The sequence below is a fragment of the Nesoenas mayeri genome (assembly GCF_963082525.1).
Source record: "Nesoenas mayeri genome assembly, chromosome: 11".
NCBI classification, from domain to species: domain Eukaryota; kingdom Metazoa; phylum Chordata; class Aves; order Columbiformes; family Columbidae; genus Nesoenas; species Nesoenas mayeri.
Genome location: NC_137563.1, coordinates 18623600 through 18642067, shown reverse-complemented (window position 1 = coordinate 18642067; position 18468 = coordinate 18623600). Strand labels below are relative to the sequence as shown.

Sequence of the window (18468 nt, the reverse complement as noted above, 5' to 3'; positions counted from 1 at the left end):
GAGCTAGGCTGTAAATGAGAGAAGTGAGGTCAAAAAACAAAACCATAAACTACTCTCAGAGAAACAAATCAATCCTGTGATAGGCACAAACGCTCAACCAAAAAGCGGGAAATACAGCAGACCTGGAAAAGGCATTCACAGGGGAAGAAAAGGATTAATATAAACCGAAATTCATCTGTGCTCTGGAACGTGCTTTCTTTAAGCCCCAAACAACTCTTGCTTTCATCAGAGCATCCATCCTACGTCATTGTTCGTTTATTTCTTCATGGCTCGTCCTGAACTCATCTTCTGTCCAGTTTCCTCAGCCCTTGCTGTTGACCTTCCTTCTCACCAGGGCCATGCCCAGCGGAACTGTTGGAGACAGGACTGGTAGTAAATGCTCATGGGTAAGAAAATTGTGGTCTGAACTGTTTGCCTTCTTTTTTCTTGCCAATTCTACCCAAGAGAGCAGTGAGTAATCTGCTGTTTTTTCAGTTGAGGACTCTTACAAGACTTGTTATATTTAAATTAAAGGGAGGGAAAAGAAACAAAGAAGGTTATGAAGGTATGTTATTATTATCTTCATAACAGAGAGGTTTGGCCAAAGTTCAGATCCATGGAAGAGGAAGTTTAGCTGTATGATAGAGAGAGATTCCCATGATGTTGAATGTGTGCATAGAGGAAGAAGGGTAGAAAAAATAATAGTGCTTACAGGCAATATAGATCAAAGGAACTTAAGAATATTTTTAATTACTAGAATCTGATACAGTGCTCCTGAGGGTCTTTACCAGAATTAATTTCTTTTATTATGCAGAGATGTCAGGTTTTCCCCTGTGTGCATTCATTTTGGTCTTTGGGAGACTCAAGATTTCCTGAGTCACCTTGTGACCAACCTGAGATTCATGTCACGCCCCATGGCAAGTCCCTGAAGGAAGAAACAGAAATGAGTCAGACATGGCAAAAAACTCTTTACACCTCTGAAGCAGCCTCTGTGTTCCAGAGAGCAAGGCAACCCCAATGCATTCTCAAGGTCTTATCATAGAAATGAATTCACAGGCAATGTCACAGCTTGCACAATGTCTACTAAACGCAGGGAAGGGCAACAGAACTTAGGGGAGTGGTGGCTGTGCAGCTGCATGTTGCTTCTTGAAGCAGCTGCCAAAAAAATGGGGTGTCACAGTCAATGGGAGAGGGAAGGCAGATGAGAAGACAAGGGGGATGGAAGACCAGAGGAAGAGGCAGTTCTGGTGAGGTGTGACGAAAGGTGTAGCTTGAACTTGCTAAGCTTGCCCACCTTTCTGCTGCAGTGAGGCGTTGTAGGCCAAAATCCTGTCATATGAGGGAAATAGAGCTGAGTCACCAAATTCATTCCTTTGCTGCTTCATGCGTCACATCACGTAATGCCTGACAAAGTCTGATTTGTTTAGTTTTGTCTCTGGTGTTCCCATAGAAAGGCTCTTCCAGGCCTTCTGTTTCTAATAGACAGAGCAATCATTTTCTGCTGTTTATTTATGGCTAATTTACCTTTATACTTAAATCTTCCCATGTCTCTCAAAGGTCTTTACCCTGCCTGATGACACATTAACAGGCACCAGTAGTGTCCGCTCTGTCTTCACTTTGCAGGTTGTACAGTCTGAGCCAACAGACAGTTCAGCCCTTCTAGGAAAGCAGAGTTGCACACACCCGTGTAACAGCAGTCTTTCAAATGGTACCTGTAAAAAACAGGTCTTTCAACTCTACGGACTTTCTGCTATCTTTCAGTCAGAGTATTTAACCAGTGTTGATCCTTCCTTGGCTTCTTTTGTGGAAAAGTGTGTTCTTTGCAGCTCTCTTTGCTGGAAGGATGGGAGATTTCACACCCACAGATCAGTAAGTCTTCAATATGCTTGGAGTTGAGCATGTGCGTAACTGTTTTCCTGGATCAAGATGAGAGTTCTCATCACTTGACAAGATTGAGCTTGTGACTTGTGGAGTGCTGCCAGTTTCTTCAGAATTAAAGATTTATATAAAATATCCATGTTTAAAAAAAAAAAAAAGGGCAATTCCCTTTTCCAGGTTTGCGTGTGTGCATGTGTGTACTGCATTGATTAAAAGCTGATAGGGTAGCCAGAAGGATGCTCTGCAACAGTATTGCTACTTGTATCACAGTAATCTCTTTATGCCATGTGAGAGCTGATACTTGTTCCCAAAGAGCTGTGAACTGTCCGTAGAGAAAACCAAGCTGGAAAGGGACAAATAAAGGTGCATTTTTACAGCACCAGGAAGCGATAGAAATAGAGGCAGCATCTCTTGATCCCTGAATGTAGCAAGTATTCACTTTACTCTCCTTTCAGGATTCATGGTGCTTTTTCTGTAGATACAACGTTGTACAAACAATTACAGAGAACTTAAATGCAACACTAACAGTTTTTCTTGGCCTCTGTATTGCTTCTTTCAGCCTGTGAAGATCGACACGGGGATTTATTGATATTTATCCATCAGAAGTGTCGGGACAGGAGTTCTTGGTTTATTGGATGACCTCTAGGAGAAATGGAGGACTGACAGGACTCGGAGCTGACAATTGCAAACCCACGCTTCCGTTTTTCTCAGCAAAATAAAAGTGCGACGAAGAAGAGAAGACCGCGCTCCCTGCCCGGGGCTGAGCTGCACAAGGAGGATGATACGGGTGAGCGGTCACCGCGGCGCGGCACCGCGCTGCCGGCAGCGGGGAGCAGGCGGCAGTGCCCGGGCAGGGGCTGGGCCAGGCGGGCAGAGCCCCGGGGTGCCGGGGCCAGCCTGGCGGGGCCGGAGCGGGCAGGCAGCCCGGCCCGGGCCGCGGGGGCGGGCGCGGGGAGGCGGGCGGTGGCGCCGGGGGAGGAGCGGGGGGCCGGCCTGGCCTTGCTGCGTGTGTCCCGGGAGCGGGGCCGGGCTAGCGGGAGGCGGGCAGGGTGAGGGCGGGGCGGCTGGCGGGGCTGGCCCAGCCCGCCGGAGAGGAAGGGGAAGGGAAGGGAAGGGGGAGCGGGCTACGCTGTTGCCCTTTTAAGCGAGCGAGTGGGTGCAGGAGGCTGGTACAAAGGGAGCTGCCGCCGCGCTCGCCGTCCCCCCGCCGGCTGGGGCTGCCCCGGCCCCCCGCCCTCCCGCCATCTTCCGCCCCGCAGGCGCGGCCGGGGCCAGGGTCGGGCCGGGCTGAGGCGGAGGGAGGCGGCGGCAGAGCGGGCGAGGTGGCGCAGGCCCGGGCCCGGAGATGAGGCCAGGATGTCGGTGTCAGGGCTCAAGGCCGAGCTGAAGTTCCTCGAGTCCATCTTCGACAAGGACCACGAGCGCTTCCGCATCGTCTCCTGGAAGCTGGACGAGCTCCACTGCCAGTTCGTGCTCCTGCCGCCGCCGCCGGGCTCCAGCCCGCAGCCGCCGCCGCCGCTCACCATCCACTGCAACATCACGGTGCGGGGGCCGAGCGGGGCCGGGGGAGGGCCGGGGCACGGCCCGCCCTCGCCATTGTCTGCGGGGCGCGGGGAGGGGGCGCAGCCCCGCCGCGGGGTGACTCAGCACCGGGGGGGGACCGGGGCCTCCGGGGGGCTGCCGCGGCGCCTGGGCCCGCTTCTCCCCGGGCTCTGCGTGTCCTCCCCGCCGCCACCATAACAAAAGTTCGGGAGCGGGCGCCCCCGGCCTCTCCGCCCCGCCGAGGCGGGGGCCCGGCTGCCCCTCCGGGGGGCTCTTATGGGGGGAAGGATGCGGCCGCGTCGCCCGCTTCGGGGCCAGGAGCCGGAACAAAGGGCGGCCGGGCCCGGGGCAGTGGGGAGAGAGTCCCCGGGCCGCCTCCCCGCCGCGGGGCCGGCCCCTGGGGCAGCGGGAGGCCCTTCCGGCCTCCCCCGTCCCTGCGGCGACTCGGCGGGGCAAGGGGAGCGCTTTCCTCCCGTCCGCAGAGGTGGGAGCCCGGGAGGGAGGTGCGGGGCGAGCGCTTTACTGAGTGCGCCACACCGGCGGGGCCTGAGCCGGGCGGGCCGCCCTGCCCCGGGCGGGGAGAGGGGAGGCCGGGCGGGCGGGCCCGGGGGTCAGCCCTGAGCCGCGGCGGGGGTGGCGGCTTCGGGGGCCGCTGCGCTCGGAAGGACGGGGAAACTTTTCGTTCTCGCCGTCGTGGGGGGGTAAAATAGTGCCTCTGGTCTTCTGCTGAAGAGTTTTTATCATAATGGTGGCGGTTAGACTTGTGAAGGGGGTATAAGCCGCCTTGTCGGCTCTGAGGGACTCCTACCTGCAGCTTCTTTGGGGATTTCTCATTTCTGGGGTGTTTTTTTTTTTGTTCCTCTTCCTCCTCCCCTTCTCCCCAGTTCGTTGGGATTTGGTTCGTTTAAGTGAGTGGGAGGGAAGCAGAATAAAATGTTCAGTATTGATTGCAGTGGTAAAAATCCTCTGCATTTTCAAAAGTTTGGGCCCTAAACTTGCCTAAGGATTTGAATATGTTGGCATCTGTGACTCAAGTACAGGGGAGTGCTGGAGGTTCATTTTTATTGGATTAGCTGTAGTTATAAGTGAATTTAAATGCTTTATCTAGATTCAACTTAAGAGTATTGAAAATTTTTGATTGGGTGAAAATAGTGTTTAGTACATTTGGGTTTGAGGAAAATTAGCTCTAGAGCTTTTTTGTCTTTTGCCTGTAAAAGGATAAAAGTTTTAAACAGTGGAGATAGAAACACAAATGTAAGTGTAAATATTAGAGTAGTTAAAGATGCTCTGCATGCAAACCAGGCAAATCTAATAACCTTGATCAGATCGTTACAGTCAATTTTCATGAGAAGTCAGTTTTATAGTTATGGTACAGGTATTTGTAAGACATAAGATGTTTTGGGAGGTAAAATAAGCAAGATGGTTTTACACATGACCTATCAGATTGTGTGACTTCTTTTAAATATTTTTAATGTAGTAGAGAGTATTTAATTGCTGAGAAGTCTGACTGTTTCTTTCCACACAACATGAAGCATTTTATAAGTCCCTCTCTAAAGAGTAAAATAAAAGGTCTGGTGATTGTGCACCTTCAATTGTCAGTTGAATTTGATGGGTTATTTCTTTGTTGTCAAGTGACAGGTAACAGGGAAGCCAGTAGTAAGGCCTGAAGTTTTTGGTGCCTTGGATTTGTGCTGTGATGTTTACTTGCTTCTGTTGTAGTTACTTTTGATAGCTGTTCTTTCTTAACTTGCAAAGAGCTGCCCACTTACTTGTAGGTTGAGCTGTGTCTGAGCAAGCAAGAAACAGGCTTAGGTCACTCTTGGCATTTTTATGTGTTAATGAGGAAACAGTGTCTGCAATCTGCTATTACAGTCACTTGCCCTAAGGGTCAAGAGGTCTTTAGCATGCCATTAGAATCATGGCATATGAACTTGCAAAAAGAACAGGAAAAGAGCTGTTTCCAGCCCTAGAACTGAGACTTCTACTTTGAAAAAAGTCCATGTCCAAGCTTCTTGAAACTTTTGTCTCACATTTGTTTGCAAGCAGCTTGGTGCTTTCTGATATTGACTAATTTTTGGCCCTTTGAGGTAGGTGGCTATTTTCCCTATCTGTTAAAAATAAATAGGAGAGGGCAACATGAGATAGAGAGGTGGCTCTCTTGAAACAAGTGGGTAGCAGATGACAGAGCCAACATAGACAGCTGACCTCTGGACTTCTGTCCTGTTTTTTTGACACAAGTGTTAGAACTCTACGTGTGACAAAAGTGATTTCCCCACTGCCCCAGCAGAACTGAGTCTCTTGGCTCTGACTCCTAATTGCCTCTGTGGTTTTTTTTTCTGTACGTAAAGTAAACTAGAAAAGCATAAGTCTTGTTTACCGTGCATCTCTAGGCACTGTGGGAACTAGATCTTCCAGTGGTATTAGTAGCATGCAAAAGATGGTAAGGCTACAAAGTTTTTGGTAAATATGTTTTCTCAGAGAGACTCACCCTCTGCATCAGAAGCTGTGATCTTGGTCCTCTGGATTTGCAGTGCAAATATGTAACTTCAGCTGTTTGCTTCTTCTCACCACTTTAACCTCTGCCACACTGATCAAGCCATGATATTTCCCTTACTCAATGAAAGCTTACGGTAGATTTTGTGTGTGTGTGGATGCTAAAGAATTCTCTGAAGGGGAGGAGTTAGCACAAAGCTTGATAATTACTTTTTTTCCTTTGTGGTTTTCTTTGGGTACCTCAATATTTCACCTGACATGGAAGCTGTCTAGCAGTGCATGTAGTTGCTGAAGGTACCGGATGGAGAAAAATCTGGTAGGGAAGGAAGCTTCCAGTAGCTTCTGCACTTAGTCTGAAAAGAGACTTGATATCTAAGTTGTTCTGATCTTCACAATGGATCTCTTTCTTTTCTCCAGTCCAGAGAAAGAAGGCAGAGGAAAGAGGAAACATTCTCCTGGAGAGGTGAGGGAGAATGTCTGCTTAGGAACTGCATGGATCTCCACAAGTCTCCTAAACTAAATTCTACAGTTTAATTAGAAGTCTGCCCTGGAATTTCTCAGAGAGATGTTTTTCTTATTGTCTGTAGTGTGAGTTTGGAGAACCGTCAAAGTGAAGCATTTGCTGCAGCGTCCTAGGAATAGTCTACCTGTGATACTGCACAATGCTTGAAATAAAAACAAGATATATTTATTCAATAGCTCTTCTGTTTCATAAAGTAACAGGCAAACTTTATCCGAGTCTGTGGCCTTCGTGATTTCTGGTAGTGACCCGTATTGGAACTTAAATGGTTAATCAGATGACTTTAAAAGAGGCACTTCAGGGTGGAGTCATCCCTGTCAGAAGGGTTGCTGCTTATTCCCAAGAACTGTCTAATTATTGAACTTGTCCAGGCTGTGTACCTTCACATTCCCATTCTGTTATGCCAAGAGCAGCGTCTGGAGTTTTATTTCATTTTTAACAGCGGTCTTCCAATTAATCAAGTTCAATAAACTGGTGTCCTTTACAAAGTTGGTGTATTTATCCTGGTCCTGTTTTGCATGGTTTTTGAAATAGTATCAAAACAGTGGCCTTGGCTAGAGGAGCATGTTTATTGATCATGACTTTAGGTGAGTGTCTTTGGATGCAATCTGTAGTTTGTTTGGTACCTTGTCAGACTTATGACATAGTATTCCAACGGGTGTGCTAGAATTATTCAATGTTTTCATTGTTATTGCAAGAAGAAGGACTGATCTGGGCTGCTATAAAACTACTTGTATTTTTTTTATAATCTCTTCAGAGAGAAACTGGATGTTAGCATCTTTCCACCCGTACACAAAGCAACTTTTGAAATTCTGTGTCCTCAATAGTGCTTGCAGGTAGAATGTGGTTTGCTCCAGCTCTGTGTGGGAGCAGATTTTGTCCCAGACAGATGCTGGGCTCTCACGTGCAGGGATATCCTGCATTTGTTAACAATTCAATGCAGATGATATGGATGACTCCAGTGTACTCTTGCTTCCCTGCTGGAAAGAAGTATCTTCTGCTTTTACTGAAAAATACCCTGCTGCTAAATCCGAGTTAGAAACTACTATGAAAGACTTGAAAAGGTTGCTGTCTGTAGATAACTACAATTGATGGGAGAAGACTTTATTTTCCCTTTTAAACCAGAAGGACTGGAACGATACTACCTGTGAAGCTTTTGACAAGTTGGGCATGTACAGAGAGTGCATTAGAACATGAGAGAGTTCTTCAAAGGCATGAGATTTTTAGTATTAGAAGTACTTGTAGCTAATGTCTAATCAGCTGATAACCTATTAAAAAGGCTATTTATTTGTACACAGAACTAACCACATGATGAATGAGGCTTTCAGTTCAAACCATAGATAGTAATTTTTTTTTTTTAGATCACTAGACATTTTGTAGTGAGGTTGAGACTCTTGTCTCACAGCATATAGATAACACGGCTAAATAAAAGCAGGCACACCTTTATCTAGATAATATGTATTTTTTAGCTACAATTAAATATACTTGGAACTTTAAAAAAGGAACTCAACTTATCAAACATAACTTTTGCAATAGAAATTTAGAAGTTTAGTCTTGCTTTATTTAGCAAACCAAAATTAAGCAAACAAGAATACAAAAAGAGTGAGGATTTTAACTTCTCTTTGTATGCCAAGATTGTAATTGGAAATGGAATATTGCAAAAAAAAGGAGTGGGAGGAATCTTTTGTGTCTGGAAGCCCCAGGACAGTGGTTGTGCTGTGTGTGGAGGGCTGTAAGCAGCACTGCAGGGTTTGCAAGTCCATTGGGCTGTGGCCCCTATAAAGCGTAGAGTGCTCCTAAAGCACCCCGAAGAGCCACAGTGGTGGGCTTCAGATCTAATTGCTGACTTACGGTGAGGTTTTAAGGTACAGGAAATTGCACTTATTTCAAATGGGTTACTCACGTGAGTTAATGATATAATAATCTCAGAACTGGAACTCTTGTGGTCCTCAAAAGCGCTCTCCTTGCACTTTGATACTTAAAAGAAGCTTTATTAAAATAATTCTATTATTTTTTACTTAGCATGCTTTTTCGTCTTAACTGTTCGGGAGGTTTTTGTAAAAAACCTGAAAGATAGCAGGTAATTTTTGTATGTTTCTTCATAGTTGCTGGTTTTTTTAAAGAGACTAACTTAGAGTAGGGCTACTTTGTAACAGGCATTTGATGAGATGATGGTTGCCTTTGATTTGTGTTGCAAATGATATTTATTTTGTGTCAAAATTGGAGTGCTCTTAGTTGTTGTTACCCAGGAGACTGACCTTATGCTACAGAAGAGAGTGTATGTGCTGCTACTCTAGATTTTTTTCTTGGGGGGTGGTGAGTAAGGCAGGGTGCGCTAAGATTTTGGCTTCTCAGTCAAAGCTTTTTATCAATGAGAAAAATTATGGGAGTAGTGAAGAAAGTGCATTCTGTTATAGAAAATTCTGTTACACTTCCAAATTCATCGTGGCAGTCTGTCTGCAATGGAACACTGTAAAATCAGAAGTTATTAATGGAGTTGATCAGGTGCATTCCCAAAAAAGAGTAACTTCATTCAGTCAGGCTTACATGGACTGGAATGAATTAGCAGGTGTTTTTTCTGTGCTAGGCCAGAGGATATTGTACATTGAAGACATGTTGATATTTTCAACATTAATTAAAAGTTATGATTGCAAGGAAGAACAAAGTATGGTTGTGTCCTGTGCGCTCTGTAACGCTGCTGTTGCCTGCAGCCCAGCAAAGGCTACGTGCCTTGTGAGGTGGCCAAAACTGAGTTTACTGGATTAAGGACCTGGCTGTCACCTAGAAGTTCTTTACTGGGTTATTGTTAATCTGGATCACTTCCCAGTCTGGGTCACTGTGTGGCTGCACAACCAGCTGTACTGCAGCGGAGGGCACAGGACCGGGTGAGCGCTGCCCACGCTGCCGCTTGCCAAGCGCTGGCCTGGTCCCCAGCGGTGCTTGGGGTGGCTCCTGTGGGGACACCCCGGTGCCTGCACCGCTGTCTGCTTTAGTGAGTGTTCCAGGATATCTCTTAAGCTGCGAGCTTTGTAGAAGTGGTGAAAATGACCTGTCACCAGCTCATAGAAGACAACTGGAAAATTAAATGGCTGGTGCTAATAAGGAGAGGCTATTTAACATTTAGATCTTATATCAGCCTACCTGCGTTCAGTACTGTTGAAGCTAATATGATCAGGATAGTTTTCAGTTGATCTTTGCTGGAAACAAGCATACCAGTTAGTATATGTCTTACTGATTTCTTGCTTCCAGCTGTAATCTTTTAAGTGTGGCATTAAAATAATGATCTTTTGTGTTCTGTTTCTTTTTTGTTACCTTATTCATACAAGGCATCCCAGTGTATTAAGGGCTATAGAGCAGTTAGTGTGTCATTTCATGAGATGTAGTTTGGACTAGTTTCTCCCAGATCTCTGATTTTTTTTTTAAACCTCTCTGAGAGAAAGACTCCAATACAGTCATAGATCTTGCAATAGCTTCTTCCTGTGTATTCAGAAAGGCAGAAACGTAAGCTCTGTCAGAACTTGTATGGTGGCATTAGAAACAAATTCAAGACACCACAGGCTTCCTTGAATTTTTGAAGTAGGAAATAACTGTGGTAAGAGTGTGGTATTTAACTTAGTCATGGTAAACATGGGTTGAGCTCCACGGTACTGAAATTTTGTGTATGGGGGACAAAGTTCCGTGTCAAAGGCTCTAATGTGAAGGCTACACTTGAAAGACATGAATTCCTGAAAGTAAAGAGAAAGAAGAGGAGGAAGGGGAAGTCGGGATTTTTGGGTGGCAGCAGAAGTGGCATCAGACTTTGCATGCTGAGGAGTAACTGTCTAGGAGATAAAGGCAAGAGCACGTCTGCTAGGAAACCTTTTCAAGTCAGGGAAAGAGTGACATGTTGCAACTTAGTTATACCCACTTCTTCAGTTCTAGCCGTATTAGAAGCCATTTACTTGCTACCCTGGCTTTGTGACACTGATGTAGATGATACCTTTTCTGAATGTACTTGTTAGTATAGTTGCAGAAGTAGGTAATTAATAACTCTTGATGACTGGAACAAGTTGATAATTTGTTTCAAGTAACCAGTCTTCCCTCAGGAATTTGGACACATAAGATACTGTACTGCTGGTAATGAAAGAATATCAGAGAACCAAATTTGCAAAATACTTTTCTTTTTAGCACGTGTCTAGCTGCTTAAGTGGTAAAACACTGTCAGCTGGAGTGCATGTATAATGCATGCATTGAAGAGAAACCCTTGTGGCTGAGGGTTCTGAAACAACCGTCCTCTGAATACTGTCAAGATGAGAGTGCAAGCACACAGTGGGTTTTTGGTGTGTGAGGAGCAGGAGTGGTTCATCAACCTGCTGTGAGGTGCTATGGTAGAAATTTGGGTTCTAGTCTCAGCTCTACAACCTTCTTCATGATAAGCGAGTCACTTAGTCTTCAGCACTGCTGTGTTCTTTGCTCAGGTTCCAGTGTGGATGATCTGTGACTTGATTTGTTGCTGTTGGTGGTATTGGCAAAGGAATGTTCCTTAGCTCCTCAGCTGGGTTGGCCCTCAACCCCAGTTTTCATTTTCAAACCCTGCGCACTGCTCCTGAACAGCTGGCACCTGCTGTGCTGTTACCTAATCTTGCTTAGTATTAACCTAAGAGTTGTGTTTGAGCAGCAGTATGTTAACACTGAGTGGATTTTACTATGGGTCCCTGCAAAATTGTAATGAGTGTTTGTATATTCTGTGAATTTCTTTGAACAGATAGATGGCATGCTGCATTATGATGGTGACCTGGAGAAGAAAATGTTTTTTCACAGTGAAGATAACTGTTATCTGAGAAGGATTTTTTGCTTTTATGGTCAAAGTTCACATTTTAATTTTGTGTAGTTATGCTATACTGGATAACAAGTAGCCTGCTGCCTTTTGTTTGGTAAGGGGAGTGGATGAGGTTGTAACAACAGATAAGAGAGTCCGATAAACCTGTTTTTTCCAAGAGTGATTTCACAGAGCAGAGTGGGCAGCTGGGACATTTTGTGTAGATTAAGTAGTTCAAAAAGTGGCTGTAAAAAGTTGACCAAAAGAACTTGACCATAAGAAGTGTAAGAACTGTGATGCTGCATCTGCATTCATGTTTCTGACTGTTTGAAAGTGGTGTTTGTGCCTTTGCTACTTTGGTTGTATGTGTTTTGGCTTCTTCTAAGATAATGATGTTTGAGTATAGAGAGGTTTAGATGTGTGTACCTGGATAGAGACATGGAAGTAAAACACAGAAGTAGTTTAGATTATTTCACAAACTTTGGAATTATTGGCCTATTGTATATGCCTGTTTGAAAGCACCATTTGCTGCTTCTCTAGTTTTTTTGTTTGTTTTTTTCCCCCTTAAACTGTTGTTTCCTGTCTTAAGTGTATCCAAAGTAAAAAAGTTAAAGATTCCATAAAATTTCAAAAGAATTCTATGGGTTGGACAAAAGAATTTGTGCAGATGAAGCTGTAAATTACAAGCTTCTTGGGTTTTGGAATAATTTTTGCACAAGTGAAATGCTGTTGAAATACTGTCCCTGTTCACTCTAATTTAGCTATGCTGTGCTTACCAGCTTATGAATATTGGCACTTGCAGATGCTGCTGAATCTGTATATTGCAAGAAGTGTGCCATAATCTGGGCTTTAAGTGCATTTACAAACATGCTGTGGTGCTTGTGCCCTCATATAGACGGTGACTGTAGAAGGTGCAGAGGGGCACACCGTGGCTCATCTGGCTGGAGAAACAGCTGCATTGCTCTGGCCAAGAGCGTGTCTGGCGTGAAGGCAAAAGTCACGTCCGTAACTGTTTTGTGTGCTCTGAACAGGAGCATTGCCCTGCGGTGACTTTTGGGGGAGCCTTCTACAATCAGTAGAGCTTATTTGTACAGAAAACTTGATTTTTGTTTGGGACAACTTGTGGTTGTAGAGTGAGTTTTACAGGCACCTATAGAGTTGTGATTTGTTGTGGTCTTTCTGTTCTTGAGGCGCGTGTTGTTGACCCTGCCTTCTCTAACATGGCTGTATTTAACAACATCAACAATTCTAGCCGAAGATACTCTGCTACACTCGCATCATTCCCTGGGGAGGGTGTGGGAGAGGAACCCCACGGCCCTGTTAGCTGTGTTAGCTGTGTTGTGTTCACGTGCTGCTGAAGGTGTTGGGTTCTGCAGCGACGAGCACGGTCACAGAACAGCGCAGAACGGGGTTGGGGATTCCTTCAGCTGCCCCCTGGAAAGGTGCAACATGATGCAGCTCTGCAGTCTCCAGGGCTCTGACTAAAACCTCTTCAGCTGGGCCTGTCTTGTACAGTCATTAAACTTGAGGGTAGAATTGCAGTACTTTTATATGTTTACAAGAGATACATGTAGTTTAGTTGAACCCGGTGCCTTACCAAACGTGTGAGTTTTAACAAGTACAAGTCAGGCTTTAACTTAGGGAAGAGTGTAAGAAAATTAAAGCTAATACAAACTTGCTTTCTGTGGGATAGAGACAGTTAAAGATCTCTGTTTAACTGGGCTCTAGTGAGTAAAAAATGTCCTTCTGTTTATATGCATTGGGCAAGTTAATGGTATGTTGTATATGATCTTAACATTCAAAAGGAAAAGCAGGTTGAAGTTTTCCCCTTATTCATTAGAGGTGAGTAAAATTCACTTTACTTCTTCCCTGTTCCCAACATTTTATTTTTACCCCCCCTGCCCCAGCATAAAGTTGTCTTTTAGAACTCTGGGTCACTGAACTGTTAGATTCTTAAAGAAATGACAATTCTTTCATATGTAAAAGTGCAAATTTTTACTTGGACTTGGGAATTAAACGTTAGAATATTGTAGTATGTTCAATAACTCAGCCTGTAAAACAGAGCAAATGGTGATGTCTGGATGCTTGAAAATACAAATTTTGGGAGTTTTAGTAGCTTGAGGTTTCTGGGAAGTAGTTTTATTTGGATTATTTCCAATGAAGATCAAAAAACTTGAGTTGAAAGTGACTCTTCATGCTTTGTTATTTTATTTTTTAGTTATTAAGAAAGGGTTGGAAGGGCAGACAACAATCTGCTGACTTCTAAAGGTTCTCAGCCTGTAGATTTCATGGGGAGTCAAGTATCTAGTGGTAGAAAATGCGTTACCTACATCTTAAGCTGCCTTTGGAAAGCTCGGCCTCTAATAATGGGAAGCGGTCTGGCAGTTGTGTAATCACAACGCATGCTCTTTTAAGAAGCTCTAAGTACGAGTGTTTTATGCTCGTCAAGCTAAACTTTGGAACTTTAGCTTGAATAATATCTTCTCAAGCCCTGGTATTTTTGTTAATATTAATTCTGTGTTGTTTGGCTTTGTGGCTTTTCTAAGGTTGGCACAGGTGAAAAATTCATAAGTAGTGAATTGACTAACGATTTCAAATAATATATATTGAATTGTAGCTTATTGTATAGTTCAATTTTTTTTCCGAATGTTTGTGTAGGAAATGTACACGATCCCTAACCAGTGGGATTTGATTTGATTTTTAAAATCTTAATTCTTCTCTTTAATTCAAACAAACTTGGTAGCATCAAGTGTCTGCTGAGGGGAAGCTGTCTATGGTTTGAGATCAATTCCTTGATATGTGTTTATAGCTGCAGGTGTGTTCACCTTGCAGAGATGGCATTAGCCCTCTGAAATGTCTTCTTACATTAGGATTTACTTACTTCATTCCCAAGATTTGTGGGAGCTAGAATGGTCTCTTGCTAACCTTCTCAAGGCAATTAAGCGGTTTAAAAGATTTGGGGGTTTGATGTTCTGTTATTTGGAAGTAAAAGGGGGTGGACAACAAAAGTTGGACTGGGAAGATAAAAGTTAGAAGTGCTGTTATGAAAATCACCTGGCTTTTAGTTGTAGCTGGTGTAAAAAGAACAGAACAAGGTTCTGTCAGTGATGGAGATTTTGCAAAAACTTAGACATGAAACTGGCTGGATATTGTTCAGCCTGTGTGCTAAGGAGGCTGAAACCACCACAAACAAACAAAACCCACAAACTAAACCAACCAAACACATTTTCAATCTAAGATGATCTGGAAATTAAAGAAGATTAAGAATTTGTCAGCATATAATTGTGATTTTGAAGTCATAATGGTGAAGATACGTGTTTAAATGTGTTTTCTTACCATTTGGCCATGATAAAGTGGCTCCGTTGTGTACAGGAAGTGGTTACTCTGTTACCTCCCAGCAAACTGTTTGCACAGGTTGTTCTGATCTCAGGAATGCGAGCAAGGTGTGTTGGTTTAGTTCAGCAACTCTGCAATTTCGAAAGTATTGTAGTAATTTAGAAATGGCTCATTTAAAAGTCTCCTACTCCCATCAAAATTGTGTCACTCCAGCTTTATAGAGCAGGATAAAGATTATATAACATTGCAAGTAAAACGGTCTTATTGTTGAGGATGAGAAAGCTGAGCTAGGATATACGTAGATGACAGATCTCCACTCAGGAAAAGCTGTTTTAATGCTCCTGGTTATCTTCTGTCACTTTTTGCTTTCTCTTTTGTTTTTTTGGTAAGCAAAATTATGAGTAAAATGTTAGCAGACACCGTTAGAGGATGCAACGGGATGTCTGAACAGTGAGATCCTGTGTGTATTCTTCTCATACACTGTGCTTTCCCTAAATGATTTGATAGGTTTTGAAATTGTTCCAGTGTCAGGAGCTGTGGGGCTTTATCTCTTTGTATTCTGTATGTTTATGAGTAGGCTAAATTCTTTTGCTGCATTCTGCTATAGAAGTGTTTGTGTTGACAAAGCTCCCAATCTGTCCTGGTGTTAATACAAAGACTCTCTAGAAGCGATGACCCCATGAATTGGGACTGTGTGTGGGTCGGCGGTGAACACGCAGCCTTTGTCCTCGGTCCTGCGAGGTGTGATGTCATCTCAGCGTGTCACATCTTCCCGAGCCCTCGCGCGGCCAGCGCTGCCCAAACCTGAGCCTTGGAGCCTCTGCCTCCTCCGGAACTTGTGCTTTTCTGTGTAGAGAGCAGGAAAATGTTGTCTTACAGCGGTTACAGAAAAGATCTCAAACACTTAATGTGGATGATACCTGTGCAGCTGAACTAGATGATGCAAAATGACTGTATGTCAGCTGGGTAGTGAAAGGCCCAAAATAATGTGGTTGGCTTGTGTGTGTGGTTTGGTTTGGTTTTGGGCTTCTTTTTTTAAGCCACTGAAAATTAATAGTAGAATGACTGCTCTTCTGGGGTTCTGCTCATTAAATGTTGTCTTTGTATCGGGGAAGCTTGTGTAACAACCCAAACCCATCTATTCTCTCTATAGGATGCAGTTATAGAAATAAAACCCAACTTAATTCTCTCGACAGAATTAGCTTGTGTGAAGTTCAGTCGTTTGACCTTACCAACCACAAGCTTAGTTTCCCATTGCATGCGATGGTGTTACAAACTCATGAGCCTGTTTGTATCTCAAGATCAGAATGCTTGAAGTTTGTGTGTGAATTCTGTATTTCAAGATAGGGTGACTCATATCCACATGAAACTCAGCTGTTCCAAAAATATGGATTACTTAGACATCTAGAGAAATTTAGTGCCACTTATGTTTTAGGTGAAATGAATGTATTTATTGGTAAGTCTAAAGAACTAAGATGTGTTGCAACAAACAGGAAGTTTGATTGAATGTGTATTTTAATATTAAGCATCTGTTGTCAAAAAATTGGAACACGCAATTAAATAGCTGTATTCCTGAAGTCTAAAATTTGAAGTATCTTCTGGTACAGATAAGTGAATGTGCTCACATAGTGTTTAAAAAAAGCCTTTCTGATAAATTAGTTTTTCCCATTCATGTTTCAAAAGCTAAAGCAGACTAAAGATTTGAATATTTAATCATATTTAGGGTATAGTAATTCATATGTGTTATACACTAATGCAGGGAGTATAAAATCTTAGTGTTTTTTCTCACATACAGCAGGACCTGCTTTCATTGCAAAAAATGGAATGAGTTGGAAAGAGCGCAGAGGAGGAGGAAGGGCTGTCATTGAGTGCGGGAGGCAGCAGCACATTCAGGGAGCCGCTGGGATGTATTTGAACACGTGGTGGGATTGTGTGATCATGGCATCAGCGCTATCGGCTGCAGCCCTGGCTGACGAGGGTTTGCTGCATGCGTTTGGTGGAGATTTTTGTATAGGCCCCGCAGACTGGGATACATACTGACTCCAACAAACAAATGCCATACTGTGGGTTAGGAGAAAGGAGCAACACAACGGTTAGAAAAGAAGAACATGGCCAGTGACCAGCTGAGCTTCATTCTGTCTTCAGATTCCAGATACTACAGTTCAGAAGAGTGGACTGACAGATGTTTATCTTCTCTAAATCAGTGCAGTTAATAGACTTGTTTAGGCTTGACCGAACATCATTAACAAATACCTGATTAAAAACCAACCAACCAACAACAACAAAAAACAAACAAACAAACAACAGCCAACCAACCAACCAACCAAACAACAAAAAACAAAAACACAACTCCCGCCCCCAGCAACTGCTAGGAGAATGCACATACACAGTTCAAATGTTGACTGTATCTGGACAATATTTTTATTCTAATGAGTCAGGGGTTTTAAGAAGCAGATGACTCAATGGATCTTGGGATGGGTTTTTACTTGGTCTTTGTATTTTGTGATGGCAACGTTGGTATAATCTAAAGTTACAGTAGTCGTGTTTACCCTGTTGTCTTTCTCTTAACTGAATGAGCTGGCCACAGAAATTCAGGTCTCAAAACCAGCTGTTTCAGACAAGTGTTCAGGCAGCAGGGCCACAGTTTGCAGAGTCTCCCTTCTCATGTTCCCCAATGTGCATGAAGGTCTAGCATGCAGTATGACAGTCAGAGGTAAAAATATTGCACTGTTGCAGGAGAGTTTACAGGTAGGTTATGTGTTATTAAAAATGAGTGAGATGTTACCAGTACAAAGCCTGCAATATCTGGAATTAGGTGTAGCTCCAAGAAATAATAGTTTGGGAACCCAGTCTTGTTTCTCCAGCGATGACAGTGGTTAGTCTTTCAAGAGTGTCTTAAGTAAAACTGAGGAGAAAAGAGACTTTTCCAAGATACTGTATTTGGTGAAGGAAGAAAGTGATTAAACCACATGTAACTACCCATCTGTTTGCCTTCCTTAGCTTTAAAATCTTGGCAAGCTGAGCACTGGACTTTCTTGACAGACTTTTGAGATGAGGCCTTAGTTAATCAAGAACAGGTATTCTAAGGTCTCTGATTCAGGTATGATACACTTCAAAGTGAAGCTGAAAGATGTAAACAGTTTGTCTTTTCATAAAGATACTAGGAATATCAGGTGTTCTTCTAAGGTATTTTTAGCTGTGATTTTAAAAAGTAAATATAAACTTGGAGGGGAGGTCTGAGCTCATCTAAAAAGAATTTCATGCAAAGGCTTCTAGTTTAGGGGTAGGAATTCTAGGCCACTGGAGCACACTGCCAGGTGAGGACTTTGCTGTGATAGTCTGTTTTGCCAAAGCTGATGTCCCTTAACTAGTCTCATGGTTTCTTTTATGAGATTCAGCACTTCAGCTGAAAGGTCAGTTAGGAAGTAAGATTCTTAACGTTAAAAGCCAATTCTAATGTGCTCGTGTTTTTCTCCAGTTTTCAAATGGGTAGCATTCTGCATTCTGATAAACTCAGTATCTTTGAAAGGACAGAAGCCAGTTTAAGATAGGGAGGCAGAAAACATAGCAGGCAATCAAGAAAGAGTGCAAATTTGTAAGCATAGTGCCTGTTTTGGAGTCACCTGTTAGGGTAGCAGTAGGAACCTTGGCTCTAAGTGTTAAAGAATGAAGCAATTTGTCATCTCTGGACTGAGTGGAACTTTTCCTTTTAAACTGCAGTGAGGAAAATGAATGAAAATTCCCTCTTTATTTTGTAAGACCTGTGGATATGAAGATAATATCTGAGTGATAAAACAGGTTCAGCAATTAGTCTTCAGCTACTAAAACGTAATTAAATGGATGAGAAGTGGAGAATGCTCTAAGTAACTAAAACAAAACAAAAAAAAATCAAAACACGTTAATGATATGAAACTGTTGAGTT

The 18468-nt window shown here is 43.3% G+C and overlaps 1 protein-coding gene across 3 annotated transcripts in view; it reads left to right on the top strand.

Moving 5' to 3' along the window:
• The first annotated feature begins 2918 nt into the window (after positions 1-2918).
• The window catches only part of UBE2Q2 (ubiquitin conjugating enzyme E2 Q2), a 45858-nt gene continuing 30308 nt past the window's right edge, over positions 2919-18468 (top strand). Inside the window, exon 1 of one of the 3 annotated variants that reach the window (XM_080350987.1) lies at positions 2919-3399. In XM_080350987.1, the coding sequence (XP_080207113.1) occupies positions 3214-3399 (186 nt within the window). In that variant the 5' untranslated portion in view covers positions 2919-3213. The remainder of the gene's footprint in view (positions 3400-18468) is intronic. The other 2 variants (XM_080350986.1, XM_080350988.1) reach the window with 2 other exon arrangements.